This window comes from Dicentrarchus labrax, unplaced genomic scaffold (assembly GCF_905237075.1).
Source record: "Dicentrarchus labrax unplaced genomic scaffold, dlabrax2021, whole genome shotgun sequence".
NCBI classification, from domain to species: domain Eukaryota; kingdom Metazoa; phylum Chordata; class Actinopteri; family Moronidae; genus Dicentrarchus; species Dicentrarchus labrax.
The window spans coordinates 5,658,891-5,684,569 of record NW_026136706.1 but is presented as its reverse complement, the minus strand read 5'-3'; the positions used below and the strand labels follow the sequence as shown (position 1 = coordinate 5,684,569).

The window sequence follows — 25,679 nt, the reverse complement described above, 5'->3', positions numbered from 1 at the left end:
GTGGCAGTGTGGCGCAGACTCTGTGGTGCGTACGCCCACCGTGACGTCCCCTCGTCGACCAATGAGAGGAAGGCTCGGCGCTTCTTCTTTCCCCGGAAGTAAACGCAGAAACTTCAGAGGCAAGAGCAAAAGGGAAGCCAGCTGTTTCACACAAAGTCAAACAGTCTCATTATGTCTCTCACCGTTCTGACATCTGCGTACAGGTACGATGCGACAGCTGAATTACGGTTCATTCACTCTGAGTGTGGGAGGTGTTATTAGAGGCTACATGAGTCCAGTATTGTGCAGCTGTTCACGTTTGCCACTGCTCTTTTTTTCTGTTCACTCAGACTGAGATCCCTCTGCAGACTGCAGCGAATCCAGGCCCACATGGTGAGCAAGCCCCTCCTCCTCCTCCTCCTCCTCCTCATGCATGCATCGTGTTGTGCATTGTAGAGGGTCAGTGTGCAACAACAGCTGGGTACCTTTTTTTGTGTGTGTGTGTGTGTGTTTACAACATGTCAATCTTGGTGCAAATGCCAGTTGCATTGAATTAAAACTTCAGCCAGCTGTTTGTGCCCGTCTGCAGCTCATCAGCTCTGATTGCTGGAGTTTTATTCAGCAGTTCGTCTGGTTGGTTGGTTGGTTGGATATCAATGCATCACATGTTTTACTCTGATGGGACAGTTTCACTACAGTGCAGGTCAGTCAGGTGACACTGTATAATAGTGGTCGACCGGTATATGACGTGTAATGCCGATATCAAATCAAATATTCTGTTTTATAGGAAATTCAGGCATTATGGTTACAGCTATGGGATGCATTAGAGTTATAGTGCAGGGCTCGAGAGCACCAACATCAGTCACACAGTTTGTATTTATCTGCCTCGTGAGCACAGACTCCAGCCGATTATCTCTAAATGTCAAATAATAACTACTATATAATACACTTGATGTGCTGAGTCAATAAGAGATTTACAGGCTTTCAAATGTGAACTGATATCTGGACATTGATTGACTGTGTGTTATATGTACCCTGGACTCCCTACTCCTGAGGAAATACAGCAAAAAGGATTAAACTTGTCATCATAGGAGAATTCTTTGTCAGATTTTGCCTTTATTGCTTTATTATAGTAAACACAGTAGACATTATAGAGCCAGAGAGGAAACAGGGGAGTGAGAGAGGAGGGGAAGTTACTATGTTCTAGTTTGTCTTGTCTTTTTAGTTTGTGCTGATTTATTCCCTTACATGTGAGTTTTAGAGTTTAACGTAAAGACTTTTACCTGTTATCAGATGTCGACTCAGGTGGAAGCAGAAGTTCTTCTGGAGAAAGTGGGCAGAGCAGGTGTGATCACCATAAACAGACCCAAAGTCCTGAACGCCCTCAACCTGCCGATGATCCGACAGATCTACCCTCAGCTCAAGGTATGTGGAACGCTTGCTTAATGCGAACTTCAACTGGGGCAAATGTCAAGGCCTCGAAGTGTTGCTGCAGTGTGTTACTGGTCGTAAATGGCTGCAAGTATCTCACTTAGTTTGACAGTTTGTGCATAAACCTATTCAAGACTTGTGAACAGTTAGGCCACACCGCCACACTTATGTAGACTTTAACTTCCTGAAGAACTAGGTTTGTCTTCTTCACACCCATAAAAATATTCCCTCCCATCACAAAAGACAAAGTCTTCTTTTGTGGGAATGTGAAGGACATAATTGTTGTATCATTTGTGGTTTTGAATTTCCCAACATCCATTGTGTCATCCAGTGTATGACAAGTTCGGCTGGTGTTGTGTTTGAGGTCTCAGTTTTAAGTTTCTCTGTTTGGAATATTTGTGGTTTTTGTTCTGAAGGTCTAAACTTTTACAGAAACAGTGCAGAAAACACAAGATTAGTTTTTGATATCAAGGTTATTTAATTGTGTAATTTTACAAAGTAGGATTGTATGTCGTTCTCTTTATGCTACTTGTAAAAACAAAAATGATACAATAAAATGTATAAGGTCATAGTAAAACTTTATAAATTTCCTATAAATTTGCTTCTGTTTTTTTGTTTTTATTCTAGAAATGGGAAAATGACAAAGAGACTGAGATTGTGATCATCAAAGGAGCAGGTGGGAAAGCCTTTTGTGCTGGTGGAGACATCAGAGGTAAGCTGTAGCCTTGGATGTTCAGACCGCAGTGCCTGTGTTTGTGTCTGGATGTGCCTCACACGGAAACAGTTAGCTGATTTGTTGTTGACTGTTTTAGAGGTAAACCACACAAAAGTATTTGTTATTGGTTGAGGAGATGCACATTTACCACCAGAAGTGAAGGTTTTATTTGTCCCTTAGCTTTCATAGAGTGGAAGTGAACGGGAGGTGAATATTTGCCAGTGTTTTTACGTATATGTATATCATACATTCAGGTCACAGAGGGGAACCAGTACTTTCTAATTAACTGACAATGTTTAAAAAAAAAAAACCTAGAAGATCATTTAAAAACACTTTCTTGAATTCCTAAATAGTCTTCTAACCATCTGGATGAATAAATATTCTATCTGCTAAATGATAAAAACAGTTTTGTGTGACTGAAGCTTAAACGTGTTGCTTCATTACTGTTTTGACCTGTTTTTTCCCCTCTCAGCGGTCACAGAAGCAGGGAAAGCTGGAGACCCTCTTGCAGAGGACTTTTTCCGCGAGGAGTACATTCTCAACAACGCTATTGGTAAGCGTTGCAATTACATTTTATATTTGTTATGCATGGGCAGACATTCACTTAAAGTCTTGCTTTTTAAAAACCCAGGCCTCCATTTTATCTGTTTGCATGTTTAAACTCAGTTTTTCTTTGTTTTTACACATTTTATTTCATCTTTTAAGGAGCATGCAAGAAACCATATATCGCCCTTATTGATGGAATAACAATGGGAGGGGTGAGTACATTTACATTTAATCTATTTAAGTTTATATTATGAGGTTGGGTTAATGTCACACTGTTTTTTGGGGGATATTTGCATATTATGAGGGCTTGAAAGGACTTATAGATACATTTTTTTGGCAGTTTTGGTTCTTTTTTCAGTGAAAATTGTTATTCTCTCTATGAGGTGTGATATTCATATTTACCTGTAGGTGTCAGTAGTGAACTATCTGCCACTGTTACCTGCCGCCAGTGGCAAGGTGGCCTCTGATTGGATGAAATCTGAAGTGACAAAGCATTCACTTCCACTGGTTGTTCCCTCCAGGTGTCAGATATGGTTTGAATTTGAATTGGTACCTTTTCCCCAGCAATAAGCACAATGAGACATCATTCAGACAGAGCTGCACAAATGCTCATTAATCAGGAATGACAGATACAGACGCAGATGTCTGTAATTTATCGATATTGTTTAACTCACCGGGTCAGAGGAGATGTCTGGCTTTTGGATGAGTTTGTTCTCTTTTACATTTCATGACCTTGACAGTGATTTTACTCGCCCGCAGCCGCCAGTATCTACTGGGTCATTACTCATCGTGTGTGTGTGTGTGTGTGTGTGTGTGTGTGTGTGTGTCCCTGTGGTGACAGGAGGTGGTGAGACGTATGAAGCCCTAACAAGCCCATAGATAGAGATAATACTGCCCATAAGGGTGCACTATACACTTCTGAAATGTCTTTAGTAGTCGTATTAGCAGAAAAATCTTGGCTCTGTCTTAATGGGTTTCTTTGGGGTGTGTTATTTGTTAAGTTGGGAATTGCATTGTGGATGGGGAGCTTTCTGACATACAACAAACACATTTAATTAAGTTTATTTGTATGTTTTATACTCAACTGTAGGTATTCCTATGTGGTGTTATTAAGTTTTTGATAGTCATCACACTGTAACCCAGATCAAAGCTTTTTAAAATTAGTGTTCAGACTGTTTTGACAAATTCTTCTGTCTCCGTCAGTGTGCACTATAAAAAGAGTATGAACATGTATTCAGTGCCTCCAGGATTTCGCAGGCTTAAAAAGCCGGATTTCACAGCAGCTTTACAAAAAAAAATTGCAATGCAATGTTGTAATGTTTCAGGCATTTTTTTGCAATGAAATTGCCGGAGAAAGTGAAAATTGCAAAAATGGTCGAGATCATTGTTGACTACAACTTTTATGGCAGTAGAGGTACTGTTGTTTGGAAGTGTTCACCATTTCTTGGACTTTTAAAAAACAGAAAAAGGAAATAAAACCCAATAAATGCAGCCTTTTTTTTTGCTAATGTAGTAAATTCCCACTACACAAATTCACAGGGGGTTGAATTTCTAGAAGCTGTGAACCCAAAAAAATTCTCTTGTTTGCTTGTTTTTCCAGTGTTTAGACAGCCGTGATGATAATGACACCCCACTTGCCAGTTTCCTTTCTAAGAGAGACAGACGCTATAATTTATTTGTCAAGAAAATAATGAAAAGAAACAGCGTAGGCTATCGAGCAGTAAGGGCTTGGTTCTGATGTATGTTACACCATGTTGTGTGGTTGTTCCGTTCATCATCCCAGTGAAAAACCTTAAAGGTTATATATACAAAATTCTCTTGCGACTACATGTTGCACTAGAGCAACAACATCTCAGACCACGCTACAGCCAACCAGACTCCACTGACAAAACTAGACTTTTTACATAGCAGATAATGGTAAAAAAACAACAACTTTAAACTGGACAGAAACAGTTAGTTAGTCTTTCCACAGTTTCCAACAATCACCAATGCTGATTTGGTCAAATTAAACCTTTAATTCACAGAGTTTGATGATGAAATAGACGTTATGTAGCTAATCCTTGGGGACAAATGCTCTCATCTAAGTACGTCCATTAAAAGTGCTTGTTTTTACTCAAATTGTTATTCTGACAACTTTATGAAAAGGATCCCTACAGATATTGACCTTTTGTTTAACCAGAATTAGCCGTGATATCTCTATCACTCGCCACCAGACTCCATTGACAAAAGAGGTAGTTTTACGTAGCATATCATTGTATAATCTGTTAGTCTTTTCACTTTTCCCACAGTCACCAACTCTTGTTTAGTCGAACTAAATCCTAAATCCACCGATGTAGAAGTTTCACTTGCTCTCCTCAGTTGGAAGGAGGCACACAGAGGGACTCACATGCACTAACATTCACGTTCCACCCAACTGACTTTGTAAACAAACCACAGATGGGCTGCGATAGCAACACAGGCAAAGGGCAGAGTGTAACGTCATTCTCTGCTCAGGATGTCATTACTCCACTAAATCTTATATATATATATATATATATATATATCTTTAATAGCTGTGATGTTGGTGGAATAACACTTACAATCTTTTCTATGGATTTATGGTTCTAGGAATAAAGTAATTTAAAGTACACCTCATCTATCTGTCATGTTAGCACAGAGAGGACACTAATGTTGACGCAAACCATCCTCAGGGTGATTGCTGTTTAATGTGCGTAGTGGTTCAAAACAGGCTAGTTCTATATATGGAAAAGTCCAAGAGCTACCAGAGTCCCTGTTCTCGGATCTGAGCTCAGGGCAGAACTCCCACGTCGGAACGAGTATCCTTGCATTAGTGATAACAAACCACCAGGGAGTAAAGGCATGTCATTAGCAGGTCAGAGAACACACACACACACACACACACACACACACACACACACACACACACACACACAGAGACACACTGTCTATCTGTTAGCCTCTCTCTTACATTAGTTGGATCTCGTCTCACGCACATTATTCATTGCACTCCAAGCTTGAAACCCCTAGAATTAAGGTCTGTGAATGCTGAAGTGTTATTAATCTGTGTCTGCTGTGCTTTGCCTGTAAGCAGATGTCTCTCTTTCGTTTGAGCCTTTTAGTTTGAGTTTGCTTTAAACATTTCAAACATTTACATTGTCACACTATTGTGCTGCTTCCATTCAGAACGTGCTGTTTCTAAGTCAGTTTGTAACAGGGGTGGAGCAGCAGTTGCTGCTCAATTGATGGATATTTGTCCAGGGCTGTCTGACTGTAATCTCTATCCCCTGGAGAACACAGCGTTTGTTTGCTAATGTCTCATCTAATGAGAAGACAGTGAGAGCCAAAAAGACCTCAGGGCAGATTTTGATCCCTGCATTAAGGTTCTCATCTTTCAGAGCCTGTGCAGTGCTTGTTTTGAATGTGAATACTTTGTGCAAGAGTGATGTGGAAAGTAACGCCACTGTTGTGCATTTTCAACCAGGACATCACTTTCTCTTCAAGTGTTTGTAACTATTATCCATCACTTGTGTCTCTTCAGGCTGGGCGCCTGCATGATCCGCACATGTGGCACTAATAATTTCTCATTTTGGAAAAGTTGACTCCTCTGAAAACTATAATAACATTAGGGAGAGATTTCACTCTCTGCACAAAGTATCTACTCTACATCATTTTAATAGATTTCATCCCACCTTTTCTATCAATATTTGGTTTATATCCAGTAAACAAAATATCATAATGGGGACTTCATGAAGCCCTTCATATTCTTAGCCAGTGTAAACTCTTCCAGCCAGGTTGTAAATTTTGCAGCCTATTCTGTTTGTAAGCATGAGCTATAAACATTGTGTGCACGCTTTTGCACATTTCCACTGTTTACAGCAGGATCTGGAGACATGTTCTTATATGGTGCTTGGTGGTACCACACCAGTATGTAACAATGTTCCACTACTTTTATGGTGAAACTCGGGTAATGGGAGATTAAACGGCCACCTCGTTCCTCTGGGTGCATCCGATGATCATTGCATGACCTGTTTCTGTTTATTCTGCTTTAATTTCTTTATTTTATTTTCCTCTCTCGTAGTTAATGTTCTTCTTTTCCACTGTTGTTTTCAGGTTGGCAGAGGTTTATTTTGTCTTGTGTTTTCAGTTTAGTTTACGTGATTCATTCAGTATCTAATAATAGATGAAGAGGAAGTCTGGATGATTTGCTTAAACTTTACACATGTGGAACTTTAAGTTTTAATTAACTACATTATAGAACAACAGTAAAATATGTAAATGAACAAATTGTAAAACCATTCAGTACTTTATTAAAACTTAACTCATTATTATAAAATGCATAATAACATATATATTGTAACAGGTTCTTAATGGAATTCTTTTTTTATTTAATTACAGATCATTGGGAGACCTCTTAAAATCATTAAGTGCAGAGGTCATTTTTTAATTTTGAGGTATAACTAATACTATTAATGATGCCATGCCAATGTGACAGTGCGCCATCATTAATAATACCTGGACCCTGTGACTGAAGCAGCATAATGGAATTCAGCCATCATTAACTTTATCATTAGTGTCTCTAACTCTGCAATCTATCATCGAACATTATCAACCTTTCTAAAATATGAAATGTGTTGGGTCCATGTTTTTAGATAAATAAGCATTTAGAATTCAAAATCTTCAAAACTAATTCATGTTGTGTAATAGTGCAGCAGAATGTACTTGTACCATTATATTTTGGTTTCTTTCATAACTAAAAAAGCCTCTATGCTGTTCAGCCTTCTGTCCTGCTGTTATTAAAGACATGGACTCACTTCTTTAGTTGATCTGGTGACTCACAATGGACAAAAGCTTATGGGAAATGGGATTTTTAAGATGCCAAAAATCCTTTTTACCATCACAGTTTAAATACATTTTAAACAAATTGTATGACATACAGTTGAGTCAGCATATGCTGAAAGGCTAAAGCCACAATAGAGTAATCTATTCAGTGTGTTTATATATGTAATAGAGGATGAGAAAGTGATTTAGCAGGATTTGAAATGAATACATTTTGATTTCCTGTTTCCATTCTACAAAGCTAACTTGATTTGTGAGAGAATAACCCAGTCCCTCTCTTTGCTCTGAGCATACGTTCTGACGTGTTGCCAAAGCACAGTCATTGTGTACTTCATGTCCTGGTCTGACAGAAGTCACAGTCTGTCTCTTTTATGTGCGTTTTTTTGTTTTTTGTATTTGGGATCTGGTTCTTCCCAAAGACTCCTGCAGAGGTCTGTTTAGTCTCCAGTGATCAGATATTTTTAATCCTCTGTGGTCATTTGTCACACAACCTTAAGGCAAACCCTGCTGCACTGCTCTCTGGCTCTGCTGTTGTTGTTTTTTGCTGTTCACCAAGAGCAAGGTCACCACACAGTCACTACTTGTTGGTTGGCACAGATTCAGCGCTCAGACCCCTTCACTCTTTTCACATTTTGTTATGTTGCAGCTAAAATCGTTTAAATTGATTTTCCCCTCATCAGTCTACACTCAATACCACCATAATGACAATGCGAAAACAGGATTGTAGACCACCTGTGGTAAGTTCAGTTGATTGGACATGGAACACACCTGTCTATATAAGGTCTCATAGCTGAAACTGCACATCGGAGCAAAACCGAAGCCATGAAGTCGAAGGAACTGCCTGCAGAGCTCAGAGACGAGCACAGATCTGGGGGAGGATATAAAACAAATTGTGGAGGTTCCCAAGAGCACAGTGAACTCCATAATTCTTCAATGGGAGACGTTAGGAACAACTAGAACTTTTCCTAGAGCTGAATGTCCAAACCGAGCAGTCAGGGGAGAGGGGCTTCCATAAGAGAGGTGACAAATACTCTTACAGTCACTCTGGCTGAGCTTCAGAAACCCAGTGTGGAGACGGGAGAAACTTCCAGAAGAACAACTGTCACTTGCAAGTAACCCGACAGAAGCCTCTCTCTAATGAAAGACACATAAAAGTCTCAGTTTGGCCTCATTTCTAAGCATCATATCTGGAGGAAAGCAAGCCCGGCTCATCACCTGCACAGTACCAACCCAGCTTGGTGGTGGCAGCATCGTGCTGTGGGGTTGAGTAGTGACAAATTAAAGGAAAAACCTGAATGAATGAGAGGAGAAACATGATAAATGCCTTACGAGGGGTCACTGGAAACAGTTTTCAGCTAGTGTAAAGTTAGTCTCAGGTTAGAGACATTGGCTCATGGCAGAAAGGTTCTTCTTTAGATGGTGTGACATAAATTCACTTGGCTTTAAAGCACCAGCGATAGCTTCTCAGTTATCTTGTTCTTACTTTAGCTATAACAGCAACATTGTTATACGACTATTTTGTTTAGTTTTTTTTTACTTTTCTTCTATCTAACAGGAGCTAGTTGACTTCCTACTGAATGAACTGACTGAATTCCTACCAGTCTTTGTTGTTATTCCTTATTTCATAGGTAACAGCTAAAGTAATAGTAGTTTTTAGGGGGGGTTGTTTGTTTTGTGGTGAGGAGTTTTTACTTATCTTCTAGCAGAGCTTTGGTGGTCATCCCTCAATGTAGCCAAAAGTCATCTAATTTTCAAACTACTCCTTTTTAAAGCACTTTCCTCATAGACCACCATTATAAAAGAGACAACCTTAAAGCTGTTGACATGACACCGAATGTTAAACCATAAAGATTCAATATTTGTAAAAGTTTCCCAGAGCCTAGAAAGGCAAAAAAAGAAATGTGCGTAACAACATCTCGTGAGAACAAAGAAATCTTTCTTAGCAGATATTCTGCTGCACAAGCAGATTTACGTGACTTGACAATTCCCCCTTGACACGAACCTGATCATCAACCTCGTCCTCATGTGGACGTGAACCAGGGGATTTACCTGTCGACCTTCCACGGTCATTAATCACCTCCGCTGATACGTCGCTGACATATTGGATTTTTCTCTGACCTCACCAGTGAATGACCCTGTTCCTCGGTTCAGTTCAATCACAACAGAGTCCCCTGTGTGTGAATGATCGCTTAATTAATAACACGTCTTCCAGAGTACTGAAGGTCAGTGAGGTAATGTGATTACTTTCTACTGTTCGATTACATCCCCTCCAGAAACAGGACAGAATTTATTATCATTTTTTAATCTTGAGCTGAGTGTGTGTCTCTTGCTTTATGACTGTTTTTATTGTGTTTTTATTTTGGTGACATCCACATTGTTAATTAATTGTAATTGATTTTATTGAATCATCCTGCATTTTCTCATCAACAGAAGATGAAAATAAGAGCTCAATCTTCTCGTCTCTTGCTGTTTGGATAAAAGCCAGTTGGATAAATATAAATTAAATAAATTATTAAGAAGTAAATATTGCTTATCATTCTTATTTGTGGCAAACTCTTGTGAGATTAGCTTGTGCACAGGCTTTACCAGGCAAACAGTCTTCGACAGCTGAGTATCTGTGTGGCTGTATTTCCTTCAAGTTCATTTATGTTCACTCTGATCTGAACTGACTTAAACTGTCTACAACTGTCAGAAAAAGTCGTTACTGGGGTCATTTTTGAGGTGACATGGAGAATATATATATATATATATATATATATATATATATATATATATATATTTCTGTCACCCCTTAAAGTCTCCATGCCACTATATATATATATATATATATATATATATATATATATATATATATATTCGAATTATATCACAATCACATATCAATATTTGCTTGTAAAGCCCCCAAATGAAGATATTTTAACTCAGACACATTAGATTATTGTGTTGTAATATCTAAACATACATGTTGTTTTTTCATTGAACTTAAAGCCTATAACTTATATAAAATATGGCAATAACAGACCGTTAAATTATATGTGTTAATTTTCCTTATTAACATGTTATTTTCTAAATGAATCTAAATGAATGTGTTAAATGTGACAGCATCTGACACTAAACTCAGGTGTTAGCAGCCACCCCATGCCAACCCCTCTAGATCCACCCCAGTAAAGGTCTAGTGTGTAACATTAAGGGGGGGGGGTCTATTGGCAGAAATGGAATATAATGTTCATAACTATGATTGCATTAAAGTATCATTAGTCTAAAATGTGGCGATAACAGATTATTATCTTCTACCTTCCCTATAATTTCCTTTTTATAACAAGTTATATAATAAATCTAAATTTTTAACATTTGACATGAAACCACCACCAACTGAATACTACTCACCTTCCAAGCATGTAGGAGAAACTACGGTGGCTGTAAAGGATCCAGGTGATTTTACACTAATGAAAACATACCTATGGTTGTTTACCTGGCGGGCAGTACAGTGCACCTGTCTGTGTATCCACATCATTTTATGCATATAAGTCGAGGATGTTGTTTCCATGGTAACCTTATGATCTAAAACACACACACACACACACACACACACAGAACCTAACTGTTCTTGAAATGTCCTCTGGCTAACGTTGCTCATTAGCCTTCACCTTTCTTTCTCTCTCTCCTTTTCTCGTCCCTCTGCTGGGAACCACGAGTGTACACACACACACACACACACACACACACACACACACACACACACACACACACACACACACACACACACACACACACACACGTATGCGGCCTGGTTTACTTTTTTGTTTTCAGTCAGCGTTTTCCATCTCAAACTTCAGCCCACTGCCTCTCCGTAGAGGTGACAGTTATTAATGTTTTCTCCATGCCCTGTTTTCCCCTTCTGTGTATTTTCTTTGCCCAGCTTGGGTTTTTCTTCCTCCTCTCTTCATCATAGCATTGATTTTTCCCTTTTTTTCCCTCCACCTGCAGGGCGTAGGGCTGTCGGTTCACGGGCGGTTTCGAGTGGCCTCTGAGAAGACGCTGTTTGCCATGCCAGAGACAGCCATTGGTAAGTCTGTCCAGCTGCTCTGGCTCCCATCTTCCTCAAGGGAGGGTTGGGGAGGGCACTAGTTGGCCCACATCAGTGTGCGCGGGTATCTTCGACCATTAATTATGTAAGAGCAGTGATTTCGGTTGCAGACCCAGCTGGATCCAATTCATATGCATTCATAGACACGAGGTCTGTCTGCATGGGAAGCTGGGAAAGGAAATAAACAGAGGGATAGACGAATGATTTGCATATGATAGGATAAATAACCTGGGGTGTGAGACATTAACTCTTAACACGACCAGTGTGGAAAACAAGAGTGTACAGCCATGCTTGTGACTCGATAAAGGTCAATATGAAGAAACCGTGAGGTCCAAACATGTTGAAATTAGAGCGAACTCCTTATAACATTATTTACAGAGACCCAACAGTACCACCATGAGCAAGCACTTGGTGACAAGGGCAAGGAAAACTGCCTTTTTAAGAGGCAGAAACCTAGGACAGACCCTTCGGCTCTAGGTGGGTGGTCGTCTGCCTCGACCAACAGTAGCCTACAATGGTCAAACACTGGCTCTATTAGACAGGGTCAAGGGCAAGTTTTGTGGCCACCGTAGTTTCTCCTACGCGTGGAAAGGGGAGGGTGAGGTGAGAGGGTTATAATCTGAAACTTCACCTGTAGATGCCACTAAATCCTACACACTGGACCTTTAAGTATATCTGAGGCTGATCGCAAAGTCATTAGATTTCTCTGTATTCAGTGTTTTTGGAAACATGAATATCTAAACCTCATTTCATGGCAATCAATCAAATAGCTGAAACCCGAAATTACAAACTCCCAGTGGCACGTAAGAAAAATTGAGCAAGTTATTTTCATCAAAGTCAAAGTAAGTAGCACTCTTTCTCTGGGGACCACTAACGTCTAGACAACATTTAATGGAAACCCAGTATTTGTAGAGATATTGCAGTCTAGACCAAATTGTAGGATCAACAATAACTAAATGAATTAAATTAAATTAAATTGAAGGTTTATTGCACCATTGTACATTTTTACACATTCTCACATGGATAATTATGATTATTATCATGATATTGATTTAAACTATTATGGCCCAGCTCCTCTGATCTTCTGTATATCCTGTGAAAAAGTGATAATGACAAAATAAATGTGCATAAAGCCACGACTACAGGACACACAAACATGTCATGATGAGAGATCGGCGGGCCTGTATATATTTGTAGCTTAGCTTCAGCTTTCCCACAGGAACACTTATGTTGTCCAACCCTTTTAGGGGGATGATAAATAAAACAAATCATCCAGAGGAGAGAGATGGGATCCAAAATATACTTTGTTTTATTGTCAAATTGTGGCTCAGGAAAAGACGAGAAAAAGTGTTTTTGTGTGGGTTTTAATTTTAAATGCAACAATAGGAGAAGAAACTATACGGTTCTTGAGACAAACTTAATTTGCATAATCCGATTCCACCAGAAACATGATACATAACATTTTTATACTTCATCAAGCACTTATCTTAGTGTTTTCCTCTTCCAGTTCCTCGAGTGTAAATGGCCTTTGCCAGAGTACTAAGCTATAGTTTGCTCTTTAGCTAATTGACTCTTGTAGACAGATGGCCTTCTCCTGAGGCGCTGAGGAGATTAGTAACAAATCTCTAACAACTAACAAATTACAGCTGACACTATGGCATAAACTAGCTTGTTGTCACTTAAATCCCAATGGTTTATCACAGTCGTATAATATCAACATATATTAATTATTCGCAGACAACTACGATACCAAAGCATTAATCACGCTGGTTCTGTGGCCAGAAAGAGACTGTGAACTGACCAGACTCTACCCAGTCAGTGCATTTACTTCATAAAGAAGGTAAATGGATATTGAGGTGGTTCTCCAGCAGCTTCGATTATAATTTTTATTAAATTTGGGCTGGAATCAAGTAACAAGCAGGAAATGTTTTGAGTACTTTGTGCAGAAGTTTCTTGTTTCTTTCTGCAGCTTTAATGCGTATCTGCTCATACTCTGATTAATTGACTGCGTGCACTCACTCCCTCATACTTGCAAACATCCAAGGACACTCACGTCATCCTCTATTTGATACACAAACACTCGCGCACACACACACACACATATCAAGCTTATTCTGGAGCATTCTGGGCTCGGACTCCACGATAAATCTTCAGCTGATGCTTTACCGTGCAGTGGAATATGACTCAGATGTCTGGAGCAGAAAAAGGATGAAGATTATGTTGTCAGCGGTGAGGAAATGAGTGTAGCAGAAAGAGAAGGCTGAGGTTCTCGTTGATGCGGTCGGACTGTTGTGAGGGATTTTCTCAAAGGCGAGGCCACAAGGAAGAGTAGGAGGAAATGGGACGGCAATTGAATTGCACAGGCAGGGGATTGGTTATATGATAGGATTGATGTACTGGACTATTGTTTGTGTCTATTAGGGTGTGCCTTGTACACCCAGTACTTGTTGGTGAAGTAGCTCATAAAGATGTTCAGTCTCATTACTAATGCTCATAAATAAAACAAGAATCATTAAAACATGTCACTTTGGCAAGACGACAGGAAGTCTAATCCTCTTCAGAACTGTTGTGATCACACTTTGTCATGTTTTTACTAAAAGCACTTGGCTGCCAGGCCTCTGCTCCACTATTATCAGCGCGTCCCCTCTGCAATCAGAGAGTTGGACTAAACACTGCACCATTTTCTCGAGGGCACAGCGTTTTCACAGAGATCCCAGCTGTTTGGAGACCCCCACATGCTTATTTTAGCCTTGATCCCGGGGTCAGATCCTCTCAAGAGCCTCTCTTATGTGCTGGGTTTACTGTAACTACTCTCACATTGTGGAATCTTTTTCACTAAAGTATGCCAATATTATACTTCAGCTTCAAGTGCTGGGAAAAAGTCTAAAATACAGCAAAAATGTATTTGGCTGATCAGGCCTCGTCCCAGGACTGTGTGGGAGTGGATAGATACATCACCCTAACTCTCCTGAGCTTGGCGGGACGAATTACATCTTATCATTCTTATTGTTAGATTAAGTCTGGTGACCTCATGTAATTAGCAGCATTCCTGAGCAGAAACTTACTCAGTGAAAGCACTTGTGTTGGTGTGCAGGGCCTTTTAAAGGTAGCATTTCATTTGCATGTTAAAGGTCCAGAGGATCTATTGGCAGAAATTAAAAAATGTTTTTTATGTACAGAGGGAGTGGGTCCTGTTCTAAGGCGACCGCCATATTGAACTGCCATGTTTCTACAGTAGCAGTTAACAGTGGCTATAGGGCCTGTTGTGTCTTTCAAGGGTTTTGTGGCAACCGTAGTTTCTCATTTGGGCTTGGTTGAGTCAAGATACCGCTAAATCTTCCATGCTGGACCTTTTTAAATTGAGTCAAAGAATTATTAAGTATATTATATTGCAACCTTCAGTGTTCATCTTTTGCCCTTTAGTTGATTGATTCCTCTGCAGAACCTTCCAGAGGTCTTTTATGTTGTTCTTTTATGAAGCCATTTTTTCTCCCTCAGGTAGTAATTCTGGCTGATAACAAGCTTTTCACAGCAGCCATTTTGACATGAAATAATAGGGTAAACACAGGTGTCACCAACGATACTAATTAAGATTCTGTTCCATTCAGGTCAAACCGAATCAGGGTGCTGCTATTGTACATGTTGGCTCCCTGGAAAAGCTCTGATACACTAAATGTTTACCCTACTGTTTTGTGTCAAAGTGGCTGCTGTGAGAAAGGTCTGTTAGATATCTTTTCAGATTAAAGTTGGGTGGAGCTTTGTCCCCAGAGCATCAAGGCAGGGGGAGATTTCAACTAAACAAGGCCTGTAGAAACCTGCACGCGTCTAATCAACCAAAATAGCAGCAGATTCAATATACAGACCGTAATTGGTGTGCTGTAACTGTGTTGTCCGTAGGTTTGTGTCCACTCGCTGACGTATGTCATAATTTAGGTTGGCTCCTCGGAGTAGATGTAATCGTTAATTAGTAACAGGGTGGATAAAACATGATGAACTCTGAAGCGTGCAGGTGTGCCCTAATTACTCTGAGTAGCAAAGTCATCACAACAACATCCTCCACATTTACATAATAGATGTTGCAGAAGTGTGAAAAGAGCTTCATATGAAATCTGTTCCTACTGTGTTTTGCCCTTAAACTAAACACATTATCAGGGGTGCAGGTGATTTAAGTAATTTGGTGTGTTTGGGAAGCTGGTTGCTGCTGCATTAGCTACTTCTACTGGTTGGTGCCAGGCTCAAGTACAGTTGGGTGCAGAACCTTTAGCGTAATGTGTATGTAGTCTTGCGATATCAGACGAACATAGATCTTGACAAATAAATGTACGCCCCTTAGTTCAAGGGCACGCCTTATCTGATACAATACTCAATTGTCCTCCGTAGTGAAACAAACTGGAGATACAGCGAATCACTCTGTAACACAGAGAGTGCTTTTTAAGACATGGATGTTCCGATAAAGTACGACAGTGTTCACAATCACACTACTTCCGCAGGTCACCACCCTAAAGATCTTGGGTTGGTTCTGCAGTGCAGGTTTTTTTTAAACTCGGAATTGTTTCCACCCAGTTTGAGCAACAAAAGCTGAGAGGAAGTCCTCAGTCTTTATTGAGCGAAGCCTTTAGAGACTGGCTTGTGAGTCTAGTGTGTATGTAACACCCTCCCGGTGAATAATCGATGGCAAGTGGAAAGAAGCAGCTGTAGACGCCATGTGTCACAGACCCTCGCCACGCCAAGGCTGGAGGTAGCAGTGAAAAAAAACACTGCAGTTCATAGGGAATGAGAAAATTAGGATAGATTTTATACATATCAGATATAATAAAATGCAAAAAATATTTTTTTTTCATGGAGAAAATTGTAAATCACAGGTGAAATTAATAACATTTCTGGTATTGCACACACTGTTGTACGAGGACACCTAAATATAACAAAGTTTATAACTATATCAGTCAAAATGTCTGCTGTGAAAATGGCCAGTAGTTTGAACTGTATCCCAACAGCCTATTGAAATCACAGAGAAAAACAGCTTCTGGATTAACCCTTAAAGGACCAGTGTGTAGGTGTTAGTGATATCTGTTAGTGATTGCAGACTGCAACTAACTGAACACCGCCCGCATCTGTATTTGACTACCTGGGAATGAGAACAGGATGTGATAGGAGAAACTTTGGTGGCCGTAAAAAAAAAAAAAACCCTATATATAGCTAGTGTTTGGTTTAACCATTCTGGGCAACTGTATTAACATGGCGGACTACAAGGAAGGCGACCTGCCTAGATAAAAACAGCTCAATCTAATTATATTCTAATGATAATATACCTGTGATTATTTTATTCCATTTCTGCCAATATATCCTCCTTAATGTTACGCAACAATAGATTGAAATGCTGTGATGTTAAAATGAAATGAGTCATTTTCAGTAACCCAACACCAATGCAAATGAGCGTGAAGTGGCCCCTAATGTACGACGTACAATTGTAAATACAGTCAATCAAGAGGATAAAAACTAGGATAAAGGGATGGTTTATTGTCTCGCTCCGGATGTCATAATGTGATCAGGGCTTCCCTTTCACCTGGATATGATTTATTAATGCCCCCCACACACACTACTACCCACAACACTCCAGTAATCGCTCTTCAAAGACGGGGCCAGAGACGAGTGGGATGTGCATATGTGTGTCAAAATTATCATGACTCACCAGCAATATTATTATTAGATATATAAAACATGTTCCAGCAATATTTAACACAAACATTTACTGTTTAGCCTTAAAGGATAAAGCTGTTTACTGTTTGTAGGATGAGCTGCGTGAAATATAGTCTCCTGGAAAATGTCCTGGATTTCTTAAACCCTGTTCATGGGGTTTATTTGTTTCTATATATAGAAAAATATAGAATTAGGATTCTAGTAAAGCAGGACACCAAGACTACAACTGTGTTTTTAAAGTTTAGTATAATTACTTCATAACTACACACATTTCTTTCAGACTCCTTCCTCTCACACACAGACACACTCCCCCCACCCACCTCACCCGCGTTAAGGTTAACCCCTTCTGTAGTGGGATTAACAGATTTAACCCAGCCCTGCTCGCGTTCTGAACAACAGCCATAATCTGCCGCATTTATGATATTACATTTTCAGCCGTGAATCAGGTCAACTCATCTAATCCGTCTCTCTCCCATTGACTGCCCGCCCACCGCCTCACCCATCGCCTCAAAAAAGCTGTCAGAAAACCAACTGTGACCAATGGAATCTCATTTCCTGTTAGAAACATTGAAATCAAATGGAAAAGGTTGTTGAAAATACAGAATTAATTCTGTACCGATTGAGGGCTGTGGATTGTGATGAAATGTTTCATAATCACGAATGCTTGTAAGCCGCATGTTTAGCTCTTTGTTGTGTGCCAGCAACCATTTGTTTTGTTAATGGTTGGACTTAATCAGAAGGTATCTAGTACAATCATCATCCTTTTTTTTTTTTTTTTTTTTTTTTTTTACAAAACAATGCAACAGTACGCTGCTTTGAATACATGATGAGCTGCAGCAATTAGTTGATTAGAAATTATTCTGAAATGTTTTCATCATCAATCATTAAGTATCTTTCACATTTGATTGTTCAAATATGAGATCATTTAGATTATATGCAGTTTTACGTGATAAAGATCGGAATATCTTTGAATGTGGGACAGTTTTTCCTGACAAAAAAATGCATGATGTTTGATGACATCCCCTTAGGCTTTAAGAAACAGTGAATTTTTCAATTGTTTTCTGATGTTTCAGAGGCAAAATTACTAATTGATTACAACATAAATTGATGCTGGTGTGTGGTGCTTGCCATTATATAACAGATGCTTCATCGTCCACCATTTACACAATTAGTCACTTGTCATCCGTGGGGTGGCTTATCATAAATCCGTCCTCATGTTAGGGAAACCTTGTTAGTGTTTAGTTGAGGTCACATGTAGGGTTAGACCAATAATTGCCCAGTCAGATATATATGTGCTGAGACTGGCTTTTTATAGACATATCAGAAATTGCAATAGAGATATGCCAAACTAGTTCTGATGTAATTTGTAAACAGTTTCACCGAGAGAACACTGACAAGGCAAGGCAGGTTTATTTGTAAAGTACTTTCTATACACGAAGGTATATTCAACGTGCTGTACATTGTAGTTAAAAGCAATGCCCTTCATAGATAAAATAACACAATTCAAAGATAAAAAACAAACAGTTTGAAGATAAAACACCACAAATCAAAGATAAAACTAGAATTATACTTAAAATGAAAAGATCTGTATACAAATTAGATCAAAAATAAGATAAAATAATGAAAATAAATAAATGAGAACAGTGAAAGCATAATAATAAGCGCTTGAGAATAACAAGAGTTTTCATTCTGGATTTAAAAATATTAAATGTGCGTCTTAGGATGTATATTGGTCATAATCATTTAAAGGGATCTGTATCAATATTTCATTTTTATATATATTTTATATATGCTGTATCTTTACTGTAAACTCTCAAATACAAATCCCAGTATCAGCCTCAAAACTCCAGTATTGTCAGTCTATAATCTCATTCAGTGTTTTCTTGTATTTAGACAGGGTCAACAGTGGCAGTTCAGTTGCGTCATGAAGTGCTTGTGTATTGAAACTGTACAAGAATGTGCCTAGTGTTATGTTTTGTTTTGACAGGGCTTTTCCCTGACGTGGGAGGTGGCTATTTTCTGCCGAGGCTCCGGGGGAAGTTGGGACTGTTTCTGGCCTTGACGGGCTTCCGTCTCAAGGGACGTGACGTGCAGAGAGCTGGAGTTGCCACTCACTTTGTAGAGTCTAAGAAGGTAACTCAAGTTGACATGAGATAAGCTCACAATGCTCCGACAAATATTTAATGTTTTATTAAGGTATAAAGTAAAGAAACAGAAAATACTGCAGATCAGAACAACCTGGATTCTTCCAATATACACAGCAAAAACCGCCCTTCTAGAAAGAAGCCAAATATTCTCAAATATAATCAAGTTTTCTTGTATTGAGTAAAAAACATCTGCCAATGGGGCCAATAGCTAAAATTCTTAAAACTTACATAATAATCTAGCCACCGAAAGACTGTAATGGGCCTTAAAACTAGGAAAAAATTATTATTACAGGCAACTCAGTTACTTAAAATAAACATTTTGGTCACTTTATTGAGCTGAACTTAAGAATTTGTACCTTTTTTTTAAGATAATAATTACTAAAACATTCTTACGATAAAACACAATTTCTCCAAACAGCACAATAAAAAGAAGTGACTTTGTCTTAGATTAGAAGCATTATTTTTATCATTTTTTTATTAAAGCAATAATGAACTAAACAGCTGTTTCCTTTTAAAGACAAGACTGCTTTCTCTTAAACTGAGAAGTTGTGCAAGGGGTCTTAAAATAAGGAAAATAATCTGGGATATTGTACAAACCATTGTTGTAACTTGCTCAATATTAGACAAAAAAAAGACAGAAACAAGGCTTTCTTCCTTTCTTCCTTTTTTGCTGTGTATTGCTTTCAGTTCATTATCTAAACCACTTAACAGCCGGTGCACTGTGTGAGGTGATGGTGATGCTGCTGGGACGAGTGCAGGATGGGAGCATGGTGGGGGAGGTGAGGTTAAGGCTCCACTGGAAAGCCGGATGTTGAGTCACTGGGTGTCTCACTCTTGTTTAAAAGTGCCAGCGTACAGTGGCCGGTCCAGAGGACAGGTTGTGTTTGTCTTGCTGTTGGCGTGAGGGCAGAACAGTGGGCAGCAGAGTTTGTTTAAGGCTGTAACCTTGGTTTTCAGGACGAACGGCGGGGTGGATTCAGTTTATTTTACAATACTTACAGCCAACTTTGACCAAAAACAAGGCTGGAAAAATATCAAGTCTGATTGATAAACTTTGGTTGAGAATAACGATCTTTAGTTTGTTCCTGGAAAACATGGAAATTTAGGGGCTAGTTTTCCAGTCATGGAAACACCTGGAAATCAACTGCAATGACCAAATATCCTGGAAATAATCTCTGTTGTCCAGGAAAATTCTAACTAAGCCCTTCACTCAGGTCACATACGTACACTGAGGTGCATATTTTGTTTAAAGCTCGACTGTTTGTACGATAAGTTAACCAGAATAAAACTTCCCTTGTCATTCCTGCTCCCATGTCAGTCAATCTAGCTGTTCACTCCTGTTCACACTTGTTGTGGTTGATAAATACATGCACAGTGATGTTAATTGTAGCTCTAACAAACACTTTAAGGTTCAAGGTTACTTTATTTGGTAGATTTGGTTTGCAAATCTGGTTGCTGTCCTGTATCATCGGGGAAAATGTCCTGGAAAATGATTTTAAAAAAGAGTGGGAACCACGAATAAACCATAACCCAAATTAAAAACTATTTCAGAGTGTGCATAGTGCACTTGTACTGTTTCAATTGCTGCCTGATTAGTTCAAACCTGCACATAAATCCACAAAGAAGAAATCAGAAAATCCAGAGCAGCCACTTATTTAAAAATGTCTTTCCTTCCTGAGACTCCAGAGGGAAAGATCTGCCTGCATCATTAAAATGTGATCTCTCTTAGAATCAACAAGCAAACACATTTACAAGCACTTTTTTTTTCAGTTTTAATGTCAAACCTTGTACTTTAACAGATCCCAGACCTGGAGAAGGAGCTGGTGGACTTAAAGTCTCCCTCTGCTGATGATGTCTCCAGGGTGCTCGAATCATACCAGAACCAGGTTAGAATCTTTACACATGTAAACCAGAATTAAGACTTAAGTTGAGCTTAATATATCCAAAACCTTCAGACTTCTGTTTTCATGTGAACTCCTGAGAGTCTCAGCCTCAGTCTCAGTCTGTGTTGATGACTTCATTCTCTGTCCACAGAGTAGTCTGGATTCTGAGAAGCCTTTTGTCTTGGACAAGCACATGTCTGATATTGACAGGTAGGCCTTGAATATAATATAATGTATATGATATAATGAACATAACCTGACTGATGTGTCACGAAAACTTATCAACAGCTAGTTGAAAGGATAAGATATCATATTCTATATTTCGATGACAAATACCATGAAAAGACCAAAACCAACATTGTTTTCAAACCTAGAACATATATAACAATACATTTAAATATATAATTTTAAAACTCTGTCTAACACAAGTGGGTGTCGGGATCCACATCACAACTTTTACAACAATGACAGTCACAAACAATATCGTTTGAATTACTTTCAAACCGATTTGATGAACAATATTTTAGTATATAACTTCAGAAATGCTTAAAGAACTTTTTTTTTAAAAACAGCATTTTTTCTGAAACATACTACCAAACTGTCTTTAGCGCTGATGGCGTCTCAACTTTGTTTGGTCCTTACCGATGTCCTCTCATACGGAAGAATTAATACATTTTAACTCTCATAACAGAGTGTTGGATTCTCCTAACACTGTTCCATCAAACACATCTGTATATAAACAGGTGTATATAGTGTAAATATAACTACATGTACTACTGTATTTTTGTATTTTATTTGTATTTAAATACATTTCCTTATCTATTGTGTTGTGTTGTATCTTGAGCTGCCGTAACAAGTGAATGTCCCCAGTGTGGGATCAATAAAGTTGATCTTATCTTATCAGTGTAGATGCTCACATCTTTATCGTATTTTTATAGCTGTCGTTCTCCGTGTGGACAGCCCTTTAATCTTTCCGGCTTTCCTACCCTGCTGTGGCACTCTGCACCAAGACCAATCAGTCCTGCTCTCCAAACGCTGATCAGTAGTTTCCTAAAACAGCAGCAGCATTGTAGTTTTACCAGATGTTATTCAAACAGTAAATAGTGTATTTATTGGGGAGTATTTTTATTTTAGATTTGATTTTGATTGACGTTCATTTTGTTGACAACAGAATATCACAAAAGGGACCTGAAAGCATCACAAAAAACACAAATAAGGGGTTACTGTTCTTAACCTGCTGAAAACATGAATAAATGTTGGTCTTTTCCTCCTTTCAGGCTGTTCAGCGCCAGCAGCGTGGAGGGCATCGTGCAGAACCTGAAGGCGGACGGCTCAGAGTTCGCTAACAAGCAAGCTGAGGTGTGACCCTGACCTGCAGCTTTTAGCTGAATTTAGTTTGTTCTCCAAGTAATTGTACAGAAATCTAGCAGCACTGGTGCAGAGGCATGCTGACAGCCTTTTACTATCAACTGTCACACATGTACCTGCTGTACATTGTGCTCATAGAAACGTATTTTAAAGAACTGCTGTACAGTCCCCTCTGTGGCGCTCTGTTACACAGATAAATCCCACTGGCAGCACTGGAATGGAGCCAGGGTTTTAGTATATGTTAGTAATTAGTAGTTACTTCAGTTTAAGCACTTAATGGGGTTAGTCTTAGTCTTATGTCTTTTTAAAAAATCCCTCCTGTGAGATTTCAGAGCTCTTGAGAGACCACAGTGGTTTTATTCCTCAGATTTTCCCTTTAATGATTCTATAACTGACTCTTCGTGTATGTGACTCTTCTCTCGGGTTTTATATTTCACGCCATTTCCACCCAAATGCTCCAACGAGATCAAATCTAGATAGGAAGGCGTATAACCTTATGCAACAGTGCACATGCCCCACATAAGAGCCCCCCCAACACCCCTCCCCTGGTCACTCAAAGTCCACTCCAGGATTAATAATGCTGTCCCACCAGTCCGCTGCTCCACTGACTCATAATGACCTGTTTGTTGTTTCATTTGTGACATTTGAAATGAAGTTCACATTTTCTGGCTGCTATCATTCTGCTGGATTCCACAAACATGTAAACACTTCCAGGATCCATTCGAACCACGAAAATCTGAATTGGAGCCGGGGGGGTCAGCACAGGCTTTAAATATTTATTATAAACCCACTTCCTCAGTTCCTACTACACAGCTGACTCACTGTCCTGCCTTTCACATTAAACATTGAAAGCCATCTTAATCCTTAGTTACACATCGCTTTGCTTCTTTTTCTTTTTTTTGTTATCTAAAAGCCGATCATCACCATCTTTCTGTCTGAGTCTCTCACACAGCCTGTGTCTCCTCTCCCAGACACTGGCCAGGATGTCTCCCACGTCCCTGAAGATCACCTTTAAGCAGCTGCAGGCGGGTGCAGCTCTGAGCCTTCCGGACGTGTTGGTGATGGAGTATCGACTGAGCCAGGCCTGCATGGTACCATAGTTTGAGTAGTTCGTTTGATATTAGAGTAATATATAAAAAGGACGTCATTAAAGGTGGGAAGTACAAATACTTTGTTTCTGTAATAGTTTTTATCTTTGAGTATTTATTTTTCTACAACTTTTTACTTTTAGTCCCTACATTTTCCCATAAATATCTGTACTTTCTACTCCTTACATTTTCAAAACAGGTGTGTAACTTTAGTTTTAATGCATTTGAAGGGGAATTATTGATTTTTATTTTTTTTTGCTTCATTGCACACCTTCCCAACATCAAGAACAGTGCATATCATGCATGACAGATGTAACATGATGAAAAAGAAAAAATTTTAATCCCCATTTTCTCACAACTGTAACAACTGTTTTTGTATTCTGATTACATAACTCTTTTACATGTAATCCATTACTCCCAAAGTCTGCATCTCATGGGATTGTTTCTGTTGATTTTCAGAGGGGCTGTGACTTCTACGAGGGTGTCAGAGCTGGTAAGTGAGTGGATGGAAAGCAAAAGAGGAAAATGGTGGATTTAAATGATGTAGTATAATTTGTATGGAGCCATAAAGACCTGAAGTACAATGAAAAACAAAGTAATATTGATTCAAGACGTTATTAAAAGGGTCATTAAATAATAGTTTTCTGGATGTTTACAGTGCTGGTTGACAAGGACCAGAGTCCCAAGTGGAACCCGTCCACACTGGAGGAGCTGTCTGACCAGACCGTGGAGCAGTGCTTCTCCTCGCTGGGAGAGAAAGACCTGACTTTCTGAAGACTGTCAGCCAGCAGCTGCTTCCCACCTTCAAAACACACACCACTAAGCCTTCGCCAGGCCTGCTGTCCCCACATCCCTTTATGGTCTGTGAGAGTGACTGTAGTGCTGAGGATGAGAGAAAGTCTGTTATTTTATGACAAGCACATACATAGGTCATATACCTAATAGTTTGGACTCTGTACTTTTAAATACTGTGGTGACATTTTACAGGAGACATCCAGGCTGCTCCTCTGCAGCTGAGGAAAACAATCTGATTCACCGTTCACAGCCAGAAATCTAAAATAGTAACAGAAGAAGTAGCTAATAGGCGCCTTGTGTGTCACACATGAAAAATGTTTAGAGTAAACTTGCTCTGCAGCGGAGTGGAGTCTCTTCTGCTGTAAATTCAAGGAATCTGCAGCACCGCAAGCATTAACAGGGGAGGGCGAATATGATCTCATCACTGAGTGCTTTATTACATTTCCTGTGAGTGTTTGTTGATGTGACATTGATCAGCATAATCTGTATTTCTGCTGTGTGGTCACTTGTACTAATTTAGATAATGTATTGTCTCCATTTCCGCAGTTTTTGTCTTTTTCTGGTGTTAGTGGTATCTGTATTCTCACATGAATAAAACAAGTATTATCTGACATATCCAACAAACACTCCCAAGACAAACATCCGATTCAGAAATATGTCAGTATTTGTACTGAATGCATTTACATGACTCTAGACAAATATGGTTCCAGTAGTTTGAAATGTGTGTGTGGTATCGTGTCACTGTTTTTCAGTAGGAATCAAATCACCTCCCCAAAATCAATAGCTGCATTATTTATGAGACAACCAGTCAGATTAGGCATCCATGCTGGAACAGAGAGCAATAAAGAGAGCTGGTAAAGTAACATAAACTGTCGTGTGTTCTTGGTAAGTGAAGAAACTGCTCCGGTGTAAAAGGAACTACAGTTATTGGTGGGCAGGAACTTTTATGAGCTGCTTATAAAGTGTCCTTGTAAAATAGTGACCGGTCTTTATAAAAGTCCCTTAGTTATCAAGCACTCAGCTGCTGCTCTGATATAAAGTCTGCAAAGTAAACACTTTAATTGCATGTTGGGTTACAAACCGCTTTGTTCCACCTACAGTGCTGGC

At 39.2% G+C, this 25,679-nt stretch overlaps 1 protein-coding gene across 1 annotated transcript; it reads left to right on the top strand.

Annotated features, from left to right (window-relative positions):
• Positions 1-75: 75 nt before the first annotated feature.
• On the top strand, positions 76-25,441 carry hibch (3-hydroxyisobutyryl-CoA hydrolase). The gene is made up of 14 exons (XM_051404125.1): positions 76-203; positions 330-372; positions 1,273-1,404; positions 2,038-2,122; positions 2,598-2,678; positions 2,831-2,883; positions 11,495-11,573; positions 19,279-19,424; positions 21,238-21,324; positions 21,473-21,531; positions 22,599-22,680; positions 23,661-23,780; positions 24,237-24,270; positions 24,436-25,441. The coding sequence occupies exons 1-14, from the start codon at positions 172-174 to the stop codon at positions 24,549-24,551; spliced, it is 1,149 nt and encodes a 382-aa protein (XP_051260085.1). The 5' UTR covers positions 76-171; the 3' UTR covers positions 24,552-25,441.
• Positions 25,442-25,679: the final 238 nt, after the last annotated feature.